Raw genomic sequence first — 18,799 nt, 5'->3', positions numbered from 1 at the left:
AAACAAAAAAAAACTCTTAAATTTGGATGTGTATATATCTATCTAAGCATGACTGTTAGTAAACTCAAACCAATGCGAGACTCTTTTTTTCTTTACCAAAGAGGTTTGAACTGGTCATTGTGCAAAATGGTATGTTTACGTTTTGGGTACATTGACCCTAGCCTAGAGAAGGTCAACGATCGGTTTAATAATTAATTGTGAGTCTTGTTTGTGCCCTTTTGGAAATCCGGGAAATTTTGTCTCAAAGCGACACTGGACATGATATGATACATAATTTGAACAAATTCTTTAACCCTTTATTATTGTTCTAGCTTTTTTTTTTTTTCTTGTTAAAAGTTACCTTCGGTGTATCGTGAAAAAAAAATATATATATTATTATACATGTATCAACGTCTGATTCTGTAAAATTCAAAAATAGGCCGTAACCTATCGACCCGAACAGCTAATACGTGTATAGGCTTATAATATGAGTCTTTCGAAGTTTTGGCACTTTGTCAGAAGATAATTAATTTTTTCCTGTTATTTGTACTTTCTTTTACTTTTCTTTTTTTTCTTTTTTTTCAGGGAGAAAACTAGCCAGTAGTAAAAGGCCTAACCTTATGAGATTTTGCTTACAGTTAGATCCAACTCTGAGAACTTTCTTAAAGAATTGAGAATAAAAGCGTAGGCCTACCTAGGTATCTAAATTTCTTGTTTTATTTTGAGAGTGCTTTTGTTCGTGTTTTGAAACAAGTATCGAAAGCCTGGTTAAATGCTCTCACGAAAATGTCAAATCTTTGTATTGCTCTAACTATCCAAACCAAAAGTCTACAAAATGAATTTGGTGCGCGAGGCTATGCACCTACCTAGGCCTACGCCTACATCATTTCACGTCGCCCAGGCCTAGATCTATTTCATTGCAAAATATTATGTCACTTTGCGAGAAAATCTGGCAAAGAACGAGATGATTCGGACCGTGTCCCTTGCCTGACCTGCACTGCAGTCTCACCTTGACAAGCTCGGAGCCGTGCATCCAGAGGGAAAAGACTGGCGAGTGACCATTTGGCTAATTCTTTCTGCTAGCCTGAAGTGTCATTTCAGAGAAAATGGGTGTCGACATTGGAGGTAATGCTTATAGCACTCGAAGTTGCACAACATAACTCTGGATTAGAACTTTGGATTTTCGTAAAAATTAGATCTAATAAAAGTAAACAGTTTTTTGACGCATCCGCCTCCACAGGTAAACAGGAACCCGCCACAAGGCTATAGTTATAGACTATAGTATAGATCTAGTATAGAATCTAGAGGAACAAAAGGGGCACGCCAGACCATCTGTTGCCGGTGTACAATTTCTTCAAGTCCAGCAACGGAATTTTCTTGTTGTTCTCGTCTAGGCCTAGATTCTAGATCTAGCTAGGCCTGATCTAGATTCTAGATCTAGAATCTAGATCTTTTCTAGGTCTAAGCTTACAGGCCACCTCTATTCTCACCCGGGGTGAGAATAGTGCAGGCGGGTCTTGTGGCTATTCTCACCCGGTGCGCCCACAGAATTCTACACTGTGATAAGAGAAAAATTGTAGAATTCTGTGCTGTGAACAAACGTTCCATTACAACTGTACTTGTAGCCTACTAAAAGCGTACAATTTTGTCTGTGGGCATTGGAGAGAGAGAGAGTGAGAGAGAGAACAAAACAAAATGGCGACCCGCGTAGTTCGGCTCGATTCGAAAATTTAAATAGCCGTAGCATCTTTGTAGACAACCAAATTAATTTACTTTTGTGTTTTAACATCATTTTTTAACTTTGTTTTGGTTAATTTGATCGTCCACACCGATAGACAGTATTCAGAAAGAGACAGAGAGAGAGAGAAGAGGGGAGGAGTAGATCTTGCGAGAACTTCCGGGCGGGTGAGAATAGCCACTTTCAAGCTTACGATGCAGGCAGTGGCGGTGGGTGGACCAAAATTTGGGTGGGGCTTAGGTTGCTTCCTGTTCTTTACCACAAGCAATAAGAACTAAAAACAGTGATGATTTTTCTATACTCCCGGTGAGCCACGGGAGGACTTCCGTATCGAGCGACCACTATGAGACAGAGCAGAATTGAGGGCTTGGGGTAGGGGTAGGGTTAGGGTTAGGTCTAGGCCTCTTCTTTATTGTGTTTGAGTTTGATGGGGTGGTCGCTCGTTACGGAAGTCCTTCCTGAGCCACTGCAGTTTGAGAACCATTCAAACGAGAAGAGTTGCCTTTATTTTCCATCTCTTTGTTCTTAGTTAAATTCTTGTTAGTGGTGGGGGCGAAGCCGATTCACCTCCAAATTTCCTCTAATTAGTTTTTGTGTGATGAAAGAGATGCCTTAAAAGTAGTTCGACCTGATTTGTAACTTTTAAATCTCAGCGGCACAAACACAAACATGCACACACAGCACTTCAGACAATACTTCTATGAGCTGGATTAGGCCGTGTAGTCGAAAAAGTTGAACGCACCCAACTTAAAGAACCAGTGAGCGCATAGGTATCTGTGTCAGTGGGGGAAGTGTGTCGTAAACTTTCACCCCATTGTCAGAGCTAGGACAGCGTGAGCCCTCGGTAGTGTTATTTTTTCCCTGTCTTTTACCTTTTTACAAGAGAAGAGTTTCATTAAGGACGGGCTGTGGGAAAAGGGCTCATTTTCGTTGAGCCCTATTTTAAGAAAAAACATTTAAAACATTTGATTGGCTGCTGGGTTACTCTAGTTGTAAGCAGTGACAACAGTGATTGGATAAAAGCGAGCAAGCCGCCAAGCTGATCACTCTGTGTTCATTGCGTGCAGTCATAACGGTTTCAACTTCTTATTTCATTATGGAGGAACTTTTATTTACTTTGGGATAGAGTTGGGGGTGGGGAGGGGGTAGGGGCTCAAGCCCGTGAGCCCTTCACTACCCACTGCCACTGGATGCAGGTAAACCAGGGGGAAAGGAGAGACGTCAGCACTGAGGAACACCTTCTATTCTAAAGTGTTTCAAGTCGGTTTGAAAGTGTTCACATTCAGTAGATTTATAAGCAAGTGGCTTTTTTCCGGCGTCGCGCCGGTCAATAGATCAGAAGCTATTCTCCAGCGTCGTGCCGCCGGTCTATTACTAATAAATTGTCGGCGCAGATTTGCAAATACCTCTCTCATCTGTTTGTCTTGGAAAAAATTCCCACAACTTTACCACTTCGTGCCACTTCCATTGATTTTGATACAGACGATAGGTTTTCAGACACAAACTGCCCCAATTCCTCCAATTTAGAATTATGTTGGGTGCTAGAAGAAACGTGTTCCCAACTATTGACGCGAGTTCATAAAAAAGAGTGAGCATAAGAAGGAGTCACATTTTCACTATTTACAAAAATGGAGATACGACAAGAAAGCTCTGAAGTCGCAACATATCAGTTAAATTGATTGAAAATTACAACAAGAAATAAGTTAAACAGCAAGCTATACTATATATGACTAGACAGGATTTTAGACACAAAATCAATTTTGTTCGTTTAAATACAGAATCATTATTTTAAAATAAGCAAATAGACGATGGAAATAAATGAATAAAGTTATGTTAGACAATTACCATAGATAAAATATAATGAAAGGTAGACTTACTAGGCCTAGTTATGACACCGGAGAATAGCTTCCGATCTATTGACCGGCGCGACGCCGGAGAATAGCCACTTGCTTTTATTATAATGAACTCATCTGTTCATTGACCAACAATGAATGTGAAAATTATTTTCAATGTTGCCTGAGTCTGTATGCTGCAGTCGCTTTTCTCCTGCATGTTATCAGCTTAGAGCAGAACTATTTTTTTATGAGTATATTACAAGTAGGCAGATCTAGATCTAATGATTTTAGCATGAACATGTGTTTCAGAAGTCAAGAGTTCTTTCCCCTTTTGACTGCTCACCATACCTATGCACCCAACACGCTACTTAGGAAAATTCTACTGTGCACAAGACGTCACAAGTCACAATGCTTAATCGACGATTGTTCGCTTATTATAAGAGACAGATCCCTAAAACTAATAACATTACCAATAGGCAATAGAAAGATTAGGCCTAATTATAATGAGAGATTAATTCATCCATTAGCGAGAACAAGCCATAACGAATAAAAACAACTTGAAAGTACTAAGACTGAAAAAGCGTTTGGATTCTACATGTTGGCTTTGTCTTGCACAATGTGCGATGTGAGAAAGACAATACACCTCACTTTGTTGTCTGTAAATCTTCTTCTCGTCAAACTACCAATCGAAAGAGAAATGAAGAGATGGTTTAGATATATGATTGGGATGTATAACAAGCCATAACGATGTAAACAAGTGTAAAATACTGCGACAAGACAAGCACTCCGAGTTGACGCAGTGGGTCTGACCGTCTAGCACAATGTGTCTATGAAACATTAAATACGTACCTCGCTTTTTGTTTTCGAGAACCCGCGCTTTCTGTGCAGTAGTAAAGATGGGACCTCAACTATAATAATAAGCTTTCAAGGGATGCCACTCTATTTTTATTCAAAACTTAGTACAGTGGAACTCGGATTCAACGAGGTCGGCGGGCCTGACCTAAATTCTCGTTGAATCCGAGTGTTTGTTTTATAGTAAACATGAAGTTTTGTGTGGATAAATACAGACACTGAGCAAGTGATGGACTGCTTGTACCGCTCTTGTCCCCTACTTGAGTGAGTGGCTTTGTCTATTCTAGCTTTTAGTTTATCAAGGTTTTTAAAAAATAAATGTTTCGTTTGTTTTTTTGTGTGTTTTTTGTTGGGTTCTAGGAGGGGGGGGGGTATTTTGGGGGGGGGGGGGGGTTTGTAATCATTGACTGATTGTAAGTTCTGGAAAATGTAAATAGTGTAAATGTCTCTAGCGGAATATAGTGCCTTCATGAAATTTGCCATACACCGTATTATTTAATCAAATTGATGTCCCTTTCCTTTATGTTTATGTTTACACAGGTAAAGAACTGGTCACATACATTCCAATTGTTACAACAGTTGGCCTGGCCATCTATGTCACTTGGCAGGCTCTGAGGCCAAAGATTGGCCTTGTGAACCCAGGTATTGAGAAGAATGAGCAGAAGGTTGTGAACTCCATGGACATTGAAGACATTGGAGACAGCATTGCTTTCTGCCGGTGCTGGAGGTCCAAGAAGGTTGGTATTCTTTCACATTCAGAGATTGATTTTTAAGGGGTGGTTTTCGGATGGGTTAAGTTTTCTCTATTTCATAAGGTATGTCATATCTCAATTGGTGCAGTACTTTTGAGTTTTTGCAGTGTTGATCACCCAGGTTCAAATCCGCAACATGGCATTTTTCTTTAACTTTGGCTTTTTAGGGAGTTTTTAGGATTTTTTCACCCTTTAGGCCGATCCTGTCCCTGCTGTCAGAGATGGATAATATCATGAGTGGTCTCACCTTTGGAATAACTTTAATAACTTTGCAATATTGAAATGGGGGATTTAAACTATTACTAGTGAGTGGGTGACAGATGCTCTGGGGTGGTCATCTCCTTCTTTCAGGTCCTATCAAATATATCGATCATTGTTACTTGTTGAAACACATCCAATCTTTGGCTCTTGTACAGATGACCTTAGATCTGTGTTGCGAAAAAACTCTTAATATTACTAAAAACTAAAGCTCAATAACCAGTATCAAACCAAACCCATTTTATTGATTAGGTTGCTGGTGGGACTGGTATTCACTACAGGTGTTCATCAGATTTTCATATTTAAAATGTTCTCTTGTCATGTCATCTGAGCTCCCCGACACCAGCTGTTTCCATTGTGCACTGAAGCTTACTGCTTGGAAATCAGCTGCTTGGTCTATGCAGTTGTTTTAATACACATTTTTACTTTCCTGTAGGTCCATAGGTCCATTTACTTCCTTTCTCCTTTCCCTTTTTGATCTGGACCATGTGATAATTTTACATTTGTTGACATTAGGTTCCGATTTGCATCATAATTTGAATGTGATTTTATTTTTAAGATTGTTCTCATTATTAGTTTGAGTTGTTGTGAACTTTCTGTTTTGTCATCTCATACAAAAATGCAAAAGTCATATATATATAATCTCCATGGGGTGGTATTTTATCAGGTTTTTCTGGATTTTGTGATGTTGTTGTTGCCATAAAAATGTTGAGAAAAGTCCAGACAAAAGTATGAAGTAAGTGACAATGGAAATGTTGAGAAAAGTCCAGACAAAAGTATGAAGTAAGTGACAATGAAAATGTTGAGAAAAGTCCAGACAGAAGTATGAAGTAAGTGACAATGGAAATGTTGAGAAAAGTCCAGACAGAAGTATCATGAAGTAAGTGACAATGGAAATGTTGAGAACAGGATTAGACACACAGATGGGGAAATCATGTGAATTTTGCTCTGTTTAAACTTGTTATGGTATATAATTCAAATCATATGCTTTTTATTAAAAAATTACTTTGTTTACTGAATAAAATTGTGCTTTTAATTTTAAAATAATTTTTATTTATGTAAATAGTTGTACGTTGGCTGTGTGATGCTGTCTACTGTCTGTCTTATGTGTAGCCTGTATAAGTGTTCATGCTGTAAATACATGAATATTAATGTGGACTTTGATGCATAATGATGAGTCATCGGTTGATTTCCCTGTGTGACTGTTCATTAGGGTTCAAATTCCGAAATATTGATTTGAGGCATTCAATGACGTGCATCATGTCTGTTAATATCAAGTCAATTTCCTCAGCTGTTTTGTGACAATTACAGCATATTTGGGCACAGTAACATGAAGACCCATAATCGGAAATCTGGGATAGCTATTTTAATAATGCCGTTCCCCAGCTAAACTTAATATTTTCTTTGTTGTCAAACTCCTCATTTTGAAAAACCCAATCAGATGTCTCAAATTCAAATGGCACTATGCGCAAGATGGAATACAACACACCCATCGTCACTGAGAGGTATAGGTTACTCGAGCCCACTAGGCTCACCCACTCATGGTCAATACACATACTGCTGATATTATGGAGACACAACATGGCACATTACCTGTAGTGTGCGTTAGGCACTAGAACTTCCTTGAATCTAATCATATGTGAGGGTGGGCACCAGATGGTGGGATGTGATCGAATACTGACTGTGTGGCACTGCATTGGGCTGTATGGTGTGTGAATGTAGTTGTTTGAATTATGTGAAAGTATGGATTTGGACATGATTCACAGCTTACTCAAGAAGGGGGGGTGGCGTTCTCTGATTGCAGTTGGTTATTTATTTTTATCATAATCTAACATATATGAGAAAATTTTACTTTAGTTTTTAGTTTAGGCTCATCAGCAATACTCGATTCCTTTCTCTTGCTTCAACACCAAACAAGGCAGACACTATACCTCCTCCTTCTTTCATTTTCTCGATACCAGGTGCTTTTCATGCTGGCACAGAAGAGAGAACTTAATTCTCTGACACTAGCCACTAGGCTTCAGATTTTAGCAGAGATTGACAATAAGTGTTGCGCTTAAATGGAAATTTGTAAGAGATTTCTCCTTTTCCACATTTCTCGTCACAAAAAAAAAGATACGGTAAAATCAAAAGCACTAGTGCCATCATATTGGATGTCAGCCCAACAGAAAGCAAGTGTGCTTTGCCAAATTATTTTATTTTAGAACATGGAGCCAGCATTGTTTCAGTGGTTCTAGCAATCATTTGCCATGTCTCTTATTAAATTTATCTGTGGTCCCATTGTGATGACAAAAGCAGACGAAATCTAAAAGTTGGCGTTGACTGCACATGGAACACAAGATGGTTGGTCATGGCATTATCTCTCTTACAGCTGTGTGTGTGAATCTGCTACTATCTATGACAGTAAAAAAAAATTTCAAACCATTGGTTCATCACATTTACTTCCCTTGATTTTTTATGTCTTATTTTTCTTTACATTGGTTACTACATGGACAAAAACCTGGTGTGTAACCGTAAACAAAGAAAAGTCTTCTGCTACACTCTTCACTCTCAGCCAGGCTGAGCCAAAACACATCACATTAAGACAAAACCCCCCTAAAGTTTGAGAATCAACAGAAGTATCTTGGAATAATCTTTGACAGGCGTCTCACATGGAAACAACACATTCAAAATGCAGAAAATAAAACCAGGAAGAAACTTAACATCATGAGAAAACTAGTAGGGACTCAGTGGGGAGCAAATGAGAAAACACTTAGACAGGTCTATCTAGGCGCAATCAGGCCCCATCTCGAGTATGGATCCAGTGCATGGTTGACTGCAGCGCAGGCTCACAAATACGCTCTGGAAAAATGCAAAACCAGGCTCTCCGAATAATCACTGCAGCAATGAGGTCAACGCCTATATAGAAAAGATGGAACAAACAACATCTATAGTGGCCCTGCAGAGGAGATGGGAATACAAGGCCCCCGTACTGTACACCAAGGCCACAGCTATGGAGGATCATATACTGCACTCAAGAACAGCCAGATCAAACACCACAAGACTTAAAAGATCCAACTTCATCAAAGAAAGCAGAAAAACCCAAAGATCCCTACAGGACCATCTACCAGCCACAGTTAACATGCTGAACCATACCCCAGAGGCACCATCATGGGAAAAGAAAAACACAAACATAACTATACATACGTCCATTCCTATGTTCACCACAAAAGATGACCACAGCGACCTGAGCAAGAAGTCCCTCACCCTGTCCATGCTTGAACAAAGATACCCACGAGAAGCATGGATTTAAGGATCTATACAGACAGATCTGCCACTGATGCTGTGAAAAGAGGAGGAGCCGGAGTGTACGTACAGTTCCCAAATGGACGACGACAAGCAGAGGCAGTCCCAACAGGGTGACGTTGTACAAACTTAACTACAGGGCAGAGACGGAGGCTCTAATACATGCAGCAAACATCATCAAGAATGTGGTAGACGCCCAAAGTCAAGTAGTATTCCTAACAGATGCCATGTCAGTACTGCAGGCAATCACTTCCGTCAAACTACCAAGGCTACAAAAAGTAATTGAGGACATCCCATGTCTGAGGATCATGCTGCAGTGGATTCCATCACACTGTGGTGTCTTAGGAAATGAGCAAGCAGACAGGATGGCCAAACTAGGAGCACAGAAAGAGCAACCAAACAAAAGCATTAACTACACAGAAATAAAAACTATTATAAATACACTATTTAAAGCACCTCAGACACCAGATGGCTTCCATGAGCTGTCCCGCCAAGAACAAGTGATTATCTTCAGATTAAGGACACAACACACAAGACTGAGACAACATGTACAAATGTTTTAAACTAGTACAATCACCAAAATGTCAGTGTGGAGAGACGGACCAAACGGTTGAACACATCCTTCAGCACTGCAAGACACACAAGGCCCTGAGACAGGAAACATGGCCAACCCCACTGACGCTACAAGAGAAGCTATACGGGCCGACAGATGAACTGAGCAGGACGGCCCAATTTATGACAGATACCAGACTTCAAGTGTGATGCGATCGAGAAGAAGAAAGAAGAAGATTACATTGGTTTACCCTCATTGTGGATGCGTTGAACACATTTCGCTACCTTAGAATTACGAAGTCCTATCTGACATTTGAGTTTCTCAGATCATGAGGTCACAAACCAAATGTTTTGTTTATCCTATCAGAATCGTAAGATTATTTGGAGTCGTTATCATGATCATGATATTCAAGAATTGCATTTGAAAAAAACTTGATATGAAACTCAAATTTTTTAAGGTCAAATCAAATTTCTCTAAACTAGGTATGTCTAGCAGATCAAACTTTGTTCTTCTAGTAAAATTTCTAGTTTAGCTACTATTTGTCGTTCTTCAAAGTGTTTGAGTTTTCCATGCCGAACTTTATTTATTTTTATTTATTTATTTTATGCTTCAAGAAAAGAAAACTTAAGAGAAAATTCAGGTTTTACTACAGTAGCCTCTTTCATCTATTTTTGGCATTTCATTGTGTGCCAATCTCAATTTTTCTTTTTTTACTCTTTTCATCTTTTCAGTTCCCTCTGTGCGACGGCTCCCACAATGCTCACAACAAGAAGCAGGGAGACAATGTGGGACCAATTTGCCTGAAGAGAAAGTCTGCCTAAAAGCTATTCTGTCTTCCGAAAGAAGAGGAAAGAAATTGTCGAAATGTAGATTGGGAATTAATATAATCTTTTTCTCCACTTTGTGAAAGGGTAGTGAGTGAAGATGATCTTTTGTTGTGTCTGTTTTTAAGCCTGAATGGTTACTGCTGAGTTGGTTACTTGTGAAGATGAATTTGATACTCAAATAATTTTGTGCCGAATATCTTTATGCTGTGGTTGAAAATGTTTCATTGTGCAAAACCCTCTTCAGTTTTGAAGTCGTTCTACATCAACAAGGACAGTTTTCTTTTTCTTTTGAAAAGAGTTGAGTAACCATTTGGCACTAATTTGAGCCAGCTAAATTAAATTTTAGCCCTTTTTCTTTCTCTTAAATGTGTGTCACTTTTCGCAAGGAAAACTTGTTTTCAGGAATTTGAAGCAAATAAAAAGTTTGTCCTTGGTATTGGTGTACTCTACCCTTACTACTCAAAGCTTGTGTAGATTGCACAGTAGGTGCTCTGTCGCTCAAAGCCCTTCTTCATATAATATAAGATAGCCTACATGTATGTATGATACATACATCTGTCTTTGGAAGGTTCTTTGTTCGTGCAGTTTACTATTTAAAGTCCCATAACCAGACCAAATATTATTACTTATTTATGGAAACTGTAAGAACTGCTAGAGGTTTGAGCATGTTTTCAAATGTATTGTTTTAAATCTTTCTGCCAGTACTCACTTTCTAGTCTAATTTTAGGGTACAAAAAAAGTAAACAGGACAAGTAGGCCTATGTGAAATCTCAATTTAGATTGTTTTTGGTAATTCATTTCTATTAGTTACTGAGATCTTTCTATACTTGTTTTATTGTTATTTTTTGTACGAAATAAAAGTGAAGAACCACCAAATTATATTTTAACTCTTTGACTTTTTGTATTTTTCCCAGATACCTCACCTCCCTGGTAGGTGGTTGGTGGGTGCTCTAGTGTGGTTTGCTCCCTCTTACCTATCATACATGTATCATCCTTATTTCTCCTCCTTTGTGTATACTCTCTTGTAACAACTCTAATCTTTGACTCTTATTGACATAATTGTGTTGCAAGTGCTGTAAAGCTCTTACTTAAACTTAACCTCACCTCCCTGGTTTGTCAAGAGGGATGTGATGATATGTTTCATTAAAGTACTTTGCAACTGTTTCACTTTCCTTGATAACTGTCTCGATCTGTTACTAAAATGAATTGGGTTTTTTTTTTCCTCTTTGGATGCTTTAGTATTCAAAGTAAAAGCAGTTTTCATAAACAGGTCACTCTTACTTTTAGTCTGATGAATTATCAGATAAGGCAAGGGAGAAACTATGAAATTACAGGTAAAAGTAAATTTTACAGGTGGTTGACGGGTGCTTTGGTGTGGTTTTATCCTTCTTTCCTATTAAACTTCTATCGACTGATCTCTCCTCTTTTTTTTCGTGTTTGTTACTCTTGTAACACCTCTAACTAATCTTCAGCACTTTTATGACCTAATTTTATTGCAAATGCCCTAAAACTTGAGTTTTGAGTTTCAATGAGTTCATAATAAGACAAGTGCAAGTGAACGCTGTTTCATGCTGGGCCCAAGTTTGTTCTTAGGCAGGGCCAAAGCAGCCCATCTCCTAAAGGATAGAAATTATGTCCATGGAGATGTTAAACATATTTACAGTTTGTCAATCTATATATAGAGAGGAACAATTTCTGGCTCCTCCTATGGGAAGTAGAGGAACAGTTGCCTCAACCAATATGACCTAGAAAATGCTAATGGAAACATTAATTAATTTCATTGACAATTTCTTACCTCTATAGCCTTTTTAAGTCTTTACTAAAGATCTAGTCTACTTATGAAATCTGTTTCCCAATTCTTCATTCAGGCAAATATAAAAAAGGCATACTGGTGTCTGTGGTCTAGCTGTTAGGCTCTTCGCTGTGGCTCACATAAAGACCTGAGGTTGATTCCCTCGGGAGAATTTTTATCAATATCAAGTAACATGTACATGAATCTCCGTCTGTTTTCTGGGGCGTCGTATCCCTCTCAGCATGGGTTGGCCCTGACAGGCAGGTTAAAACCCATCTCCTAAATGATCTGAATCGTGTCAAGTCGACACTTACATTTTAAGAAGAAAAAACAACAAATAAACAAGAAAAGCGCACTGCCCTTGTATGAGAATGAGAGTGAAAGGATGGACCTATTTGCAGAGTCTTTTAGTAGTATGACTGAATTGACTGTGTTGATTGCCCAATTTTTCTGTAATGTCATCCATCACCTAGTACTGCATATATATGAGCCGTTAGTTTTGTTATCTTTTTAATTTACATCGCAAGAGGGTTAAAAACTTGATTGTTCGAGGTCCAAAATATGAAAGGGTTCTGGCATTTTTCTGAGCTCTCCAGAAATTGAAATACACTGTCGTTCTTAGCTCAGTTTCCTGTCAGGGAACCAAGGGTGGCGTAGGCTACATGGTTGTGCCTTGGACGCCAGACTTTAACATCCCCCCCCCCCTAAAAAAGATAGAAAAAAAGAAAAATCGCCCATTTATAGCTGGGCACAGTCCGCACAGAAAGACGAACACGGGAAGCTTGAAATCGCATATATAGCACATGCAGTTTGCCATTCTCCGACTGTACATGATAGGCCTAGATAAGTGTAGAATTCTGTGGCCTAGATTTATCTCTTTAATTTTTCGTGATCAGGTTACTTGAATTTTATCATAGATGTGTCGAACACATTTGTCAATTCCCGATATGTTTGAGTTGTCCGAGCCCGACTGTATTAGTGACGGTAGTATTAGCAATTGGGCAGGAATAGAAAGTGCGGGTGTTTGGAGGGCGACGCTGGCAGGTCCTACTTTGTTGCTTTCCTTCTGTTGTTTCTGTCTGTCTTACTTTTTGCTTGCACGAAAGTATCATTTCTTACTGAGTCAGGGACAATGTGCTTCTTTTTATTTAAAGAAAGAAACCAATGAATCGGGAGTCCCAAGTATAAAACTCAATAAAAGAGGGTTTTCAGATTTTTTAAAAATAATGTATAAAACATTCAGTCCATCGGCTACAAAGCTCTCAAGTCTCAACTTACTCAGTGTACAGAATTTCTGGCAGATAAATTCATTAGATGGCTCTCATGACGTGAGTGGTTTGAAGGCGCCACTGGTAGGTCCCACTTCTTTGCGTTCCCTGTGTTGTTTCTGTCGGTCTTACTTTTTGTCAGTACATGTACGAAATTATCACTATTGAGTCAATGACTCAATCTGCTTCTCTATTCAAACAAACGAGCCCAAGCATAAAAGAGGGTTTTTAGAATTTTTATTAAGAACATTCAGTCCATCCGCTACCAAGCTCATGACGTACTCAGTGATATGTACAAAGCAATTTTGACTTGACATTTCTGACAGATAAATTCAGTGTAATAAATATTATGTAGTTGGCTATCGTCATGCTGCTTTTTTTCTGTAAACGTTGACAGGTCCGACATTGTCTCCGTTTTTCTGGTTGTGATATTTGTGAGCTCCGTCACAGTAGGGCCACTGCAAATTAAATTGGGGAATTTGGGAGTAGGGCGAGAAAACCGAAAACATTGCATGAATGCATATATATGTAATTTATTGTAACAACAGGCCAACCCAATATTATTACAGTAGTTACAATCGTCTGTCTAAATAAGACGGCCACGCATTTTGTTGAGGAGAGAAGTGATCGCTTTAAACAGGTGGCTGTCTTATACATGTACTTTTTTTTTTTTGGGGGGGGGGGGTTGTAAGTGTTTAGCGGCGCTCGCAACTGCATAAGGTCTTTCTTATGAGCGCGCGGGACACATTAAACATTTTCAGTTGGTAGGAAATTTTGAATTTTGCCCTTGTGGCGGCCGAAGCCTACTCCTATCGATTTTGGACCACCAAGGAATCTTTAATGTGTGCAACTTGCACGCGGGACCTCCGAGATTTTTCGCCCTTGTCCGAGAAGGCTAGGAGTAAATCTTACCTACCATAAGATCAAAGGCGCGACTGAAGAAAGACAGCAGTAAGCAGTTAAGGAGTAGCAGTAGAGAGGCTGCAGAAAAAGTCGGGAACCCGGAGGAGGGGGCAAAGGAGGTGAGGGGGTGGGGGGCAGAAATAATAGGAGACGAAAGCAGACGACAGAACATTGTTAGAGAGTAGGAAAGGATGAGAAAACATTTTAGAGAAGAAAATGTTCCGTCGCTATCCGGATTCGAACCCGTGACCATTGAATGAGAGAGGAAAAGGGGCGGGGGGGAGTGACCGTTTATCCAGGTGATTGCCTCATTCAGACGGCTGTTTGAGTAGGTTTGACTTATTGACTGAAATTCCCAGAAACCAACACGGAGTCTATATTACAAAAGTAGAGAGGGTCTGTCTGCCAACGGAGAGAAGTTTACTGAGATAGGTAGGCCTACTACTCGTACATGTTAAAATAATAAAAGCCCACCAGCATCTATATCCAGAAGAAAATTTCAAGGGTCAAGGGATCAGATTTTTTCTTTTTCCTCCCCTGCATGTATCAACGGTGTGTGTTTTCAGATGCTTAACTTAAGAGTCTCCGCCAAGGCTGACAGAATCTTTCTGGGACTGATGATTAACTAGTGGCACGTGTTGTCGTGATTCGCGTCACTAACAAAGTTAACAACCGATACATGTAGGCCTACATATAATGTCCAAATCAGTGGTGTCTTGTGGAATGGGGCTTGCAGCTTAAACACCACCTGGTTTTCTTCACCAAAAAAGTTACTTCTCTGACTAAAATCAAAACAAAAACATTAACAAAAATCGTAAAAGAGACAAAACATAATACATGTACATGTAGTGCATTTCGATAATTTAAAAACGTGAACACGCAAACGAAACTCCTGACGTACAATAACTCGAAAAGTGATCTGATTGGTCTGTGTGTCTACTACAGCAGTGTTGATAAGAGCGTCAGACCCACACTTCGCGGGGTTCAAACTCAATACGTCTCAGGTTCAAAACCGGACAACGACGAAAAATTTTCTTTAGTAGAATTGTCTCCTTTCACATCCGTTCCTGCTCTCTAGTAATGATGTTATTTCATATATTTTCATCTCCACTTTCTCCCCTCCCCCCCTTCCCCCTTTCCTCTCGGCTCCTGACTCTTTCTACTACTACTACTAGCCCCTTCAATTACTGCTGATGTTAGGATAGGTAAGATTGAACACCTAGCCTTCTCGGATAACGGCGAAAAATTCTCGAAGGTCCTGGTTATGCACGTTGAAGATCCCTTGGTGGTCCTAACTAAAATCGATATGAATAGACTTCGGTCGCCAACCGGTCAAATTCAAAATTAATTTCTACGATAATTGAAAATGCTTACGGCACTTAATGTTAAAACAACCAACTTGCACCCCGCGCGCTCATACAGTTTATATATAAATAGTGACCTTGTGCAGCTGCGTAAAACTCTTACCAAAAAAATATTTTTTAAAAGCACACACACACACTTTTATTTGAGGGTAGTGGTAATTATGCTGGTAGCTTCGTGGGTCTAACGCAGTTAGCTACTGTTTTTATAGCCACGATATGAGGATTTCTGGATTCATATTACAAATAAATAGAGAGAGACAGGGACCGACACAAAACGCAGACACACACACACACACACACACACACACACACACACACACACACACACACACACACACACACACACACACACACACACACACACACACATATATATATATATATATATATATATATATATATATATATACATACAGAGAGAGAGAGAGGGGGGGGAGGGAGAGAGAGAGAGAGAGAGAGAGAGAGAGATTAGGCCAAATCTGAAAGTGAGACTTGAGCGAACAGACACTCTTATTAGTCTTAGTCTACCAACCTTCTCCGATAGCCAACAGCGGCACAAGCTGACTTTCTGCCCTGGCTCCAGTCTGGTCATGAGATCTTCAATGTCGAAGGCGTCCATGACCTTCTTCTCATCCTTCCTGATGCACGGGTTGATGGGACGGGCTGGGGACCTGCCCAGTCGCCGGAGGGTGAAGTAAGCAACCACTCCAAGCGCCGCGGCGGCGGGCACGGCCAACAGCAAGGTTTTGTTCTGATCTGTAGAGAACATACATGATAATTAGTGGGTGGTTGGTGGGTACATCATTGTGAAAGAGGTGCTTGGAGGAAGGATGCAGGGCGGGGGAGCCAGGGGAAGACAAAGAGTAAAATGGTGGAAATGGTGAAATGGTACATGCATGGGTTTAACGTCCCTATCAAGACTATTAGCTTATATTTATTAAGAGGCGGGACCTCCTAGTTTAACGTCCGTCTTCGAAAGGACCGAGCCAAGTAGGGAATTCGTGCAAAGTGCCTTTCCCAAGGACACAACGTCGGACCAAGATGAGGCTCGAACCCCCGAACCCGCAATCTCACGATTACGAGTCCGGTAGCCTAACCACTAGACTAGTCCGGCAGCCGCCCACGCCACAAAGAGTAATATGGATAGGCAACATAAAAACACACACATATATATATATATATATGTGTGTGTGTGTGTGTGTGTGTGTGTGTATGTATGTATGTATGTATATATATATGTATATATATACATAGAGCAACGGCAGCTCTCGCGGCCGTGAAGGATGTAGGGTCATTCTCATTACACCATTACATGTCAACCTCTGAGTCAGAGATGACACGTCCAGGTATCCAGGTGGGTACTCTGGTGTGATGCGCTCCTTCTTTCCTATCAATATCAAACATCTTTCGTCCTCATCCGTTTTGACCTTTCTGTCCATTTAATAACATAATTGTTTCTGTGTGGATTTTTACTGTAGAACGTAAACAAAGGAACGACAAAAAAAAGTTAATGTGCAGTTTCCAAGTAAACTCAAGATTTGGAAGTCACAAAAATCAGCCGACCATAATATTCCCGCTAATTTTACCTCAGACATCCTTGCGTTAATTTATATTGCAATTACACCGTCAAAGACATCCGTAGTCTAAAACAATCACATTTTTCCTCGACAATGGGTGGCCGTCTTGAACAATTTCGACGGCATATTATGACTGTCGTTATCTTAGTTGGAATCATGTCGATCTCTTGGCCTAGAGAAAAGATAATCCTGGTCTGAGTCCCCGAGAGGCGCCCTGAAATTGCGATGTGAGGGGGTTCTTTATTCTGGAGGAGAGGGTCTTACCTCCTTAATCTCAAGATTCACGTTCTATTCCATATTAGTGCAACCATGTGACAAAGGTTAACAAAGGAAACGGGACCAGGATAACTATGGAAAGGAGCCCCTCGCCATATTGTGTCCCTTGGTGGATAGGGGAATTGAGTGCTATGTCTTCAGATATTACACTATTATTGCAATGTATTACTATTATTATTATTATTATTATCATTATTATTATTATTATTATTATTATTAAGATTATTATTATTAAGATTATTATTATTATTAATATTAGTATTACATGTATTATCATTATTATCATTATTATTATTATTATTATTATTATTATTATTATTATTATCATCATCATCATTATTATTATATTATTATTGTTAATATTATCATTATTATTATCAAAAGAAAAATACGCACGTCATGAGCGTCAGACAGCTCCGTCGTTGTCAGGGGTAGAAGATGGAGAGTTCACCAGTGAGCGAGGACAAAATTAATTAGCAATGATATACGTGTATTATTTGTTACATGTACTAATTAGCTATTTGGTCAGTCCTGTCCTCCAACTTATCGAGCTTAGAAAAAATTGCCAATAAATCATGTGTGTGTTTGAGTGTGTGTGTGTGTGTGTGTGTGTGTGTATGTGTGTGTGTATGTGTGTGGGTCTGTGTGGGTGTGTGGGTGTGTGTGTGTGCGTGTGTGTGTGCGTGCGTGCGAGTGTGTTGAGTGCGTATGAGAGTGAGTGTGTATGTATGAGATGTATGAGTGTGCAAGTACAAATATCTACGAAAGAGGATGAGGAATGTGGAATTTTTTAAAGAGGAGAATATAGGAAACTACAACTACAAAACATGTACATTGTGTGGGGGGTTAACCCACCCTGCATTGATAAAGCAGACGTGCACAAGGTAATAAGGGAGTTAAATAGTGTGACCATTCGATAATAGCTACGTTTTTGGCAGTTTGCTCCCTTCGATTGTCCTCGTTCTTGCTACATGGTCCCAAATTATCTACAATATTATCTTTTTTAAATTACGTGTACGCTTCCAAAAAACAAAACAAAATAAAAATGAAAAGCAGGACCCGTAGGCCTACTTCTAGGATCTCTTATTAGGTAAACATGAATTGCGCGACCTATTTTTGTTTTTTGCAGTAAAGTCCAAAAGTACTGGTGAGATTGTTCATAAAGTTACTGACCAGTTTGTATAATGAATGTCTTAACGTACTATACAGTTATGCGATTTTTTTATTTTTTTAAAGAGTATATTATGCATTATTTTAACAATGATATTATACTAATGAGGTTACACAGTACAGCCCTTGCATTGTACACATGTCTGATCTTCACACCTTCATAAGCACAGAAGAAAGATTGAGTGTACACACGTGGCTGTTGATGAATTTGTTGTGGTGGTGTGTGCGTGGGGATACATGTGTTCTTCAATTTAAAGCATTTTCATAAACGAGTTTACAAAATTTCGACATCTCGGGGGTTGGCGGTGGGTGGGTGCTTTAGTCGTGGTTATCTCCTTTCCTACCAAACATCTATCGTTCTTATTTCCCC

General features: G+C 39.5%; 2 protein-coding genes across 2 annotated transcripts in view; one reads left to right on the top strand and one right to left on the bottom strand.

The window, feature by feature from the left end:
- Window positions 1-933: 933 nt before the first annotated feature.
- LOC101857301 (CDGSH iron-sulfur domain-containing protein 2 homolog B) lies at window positions 934-10,960 on the top strand. Its single transcript, XM_005112446.3, has 3 exons — window positions 934-1,104; window positions 4,945-5,141; window positions 9,984-10,960. The coding sequence occupies exons 1-3, from the start codon at window positions 1,086-1,088 to the stop codon at window positions 10,071-10,073; spliced, it is 306 nt and encodes a 101-aa protein (XP_005112503.1). The 5' UTR covers window positions 934-1,085; the 3' UTR covers window positions 10,074-10,960.
- Window positions 10,961-13,359: 2,399 nt separating this feature from the next.
- LOC101857080 (CDGSH iron-sulfur domain-containing protein 1) overlaps window positions 13,360-18,799 on the bottom strand; it is a 9,705-nt gene continuing 4,265 nt past the window's right edge. Inside the window, exons 2-3 of the mRNA XM_005112445.3 lie at window positions 15,939-16,162; window positions 13,360-13,597 (exon numbers count right to left, since the gene is read on the bottom strand). Of these exons, the coding sequence (XP_005112502.1) occupies window positions 13,505-13,597; window positions 15,939-16,162 (317 nt within the window). The 3' untranslated portion in view covers window positions 13,360-13,504. The remainder of the gene's footprint in view (window positions 13,598-15,938; window positions 16,163-18,799) is intronic.

The sequence above is a fragment of the Aplysia californica genome, unplaced genomic scaffold, assembly GCF_000002075.1.
Source record: "Aplysia californica isolate F4 #8 unplaced genomic scaffold, AplCal3.0 scaffold01274, whole genome shotgun sequence".
NCBI classification, from domain to species: Eukaryota; Metazoa; Mollusca; class Gastropoda; order Aplysiida; family Aplysiidae; genus Aplysia; species Aplysia californica.
This window is presented reverse-complemented; position numbering and strand designations above follow the sequence as displayed.

Coding starts and splice junctions, on each gene's coding strand:
- LOC101857301 (XM_005112446.3), top strand. Junction 5,142..9,983: donor GGTGCTGGAGGTCCAAGAAG/GTTGGTATTCTT, acceptor TCATCTTTTCAG/TTCCCTCTGTGCGACGGCTC.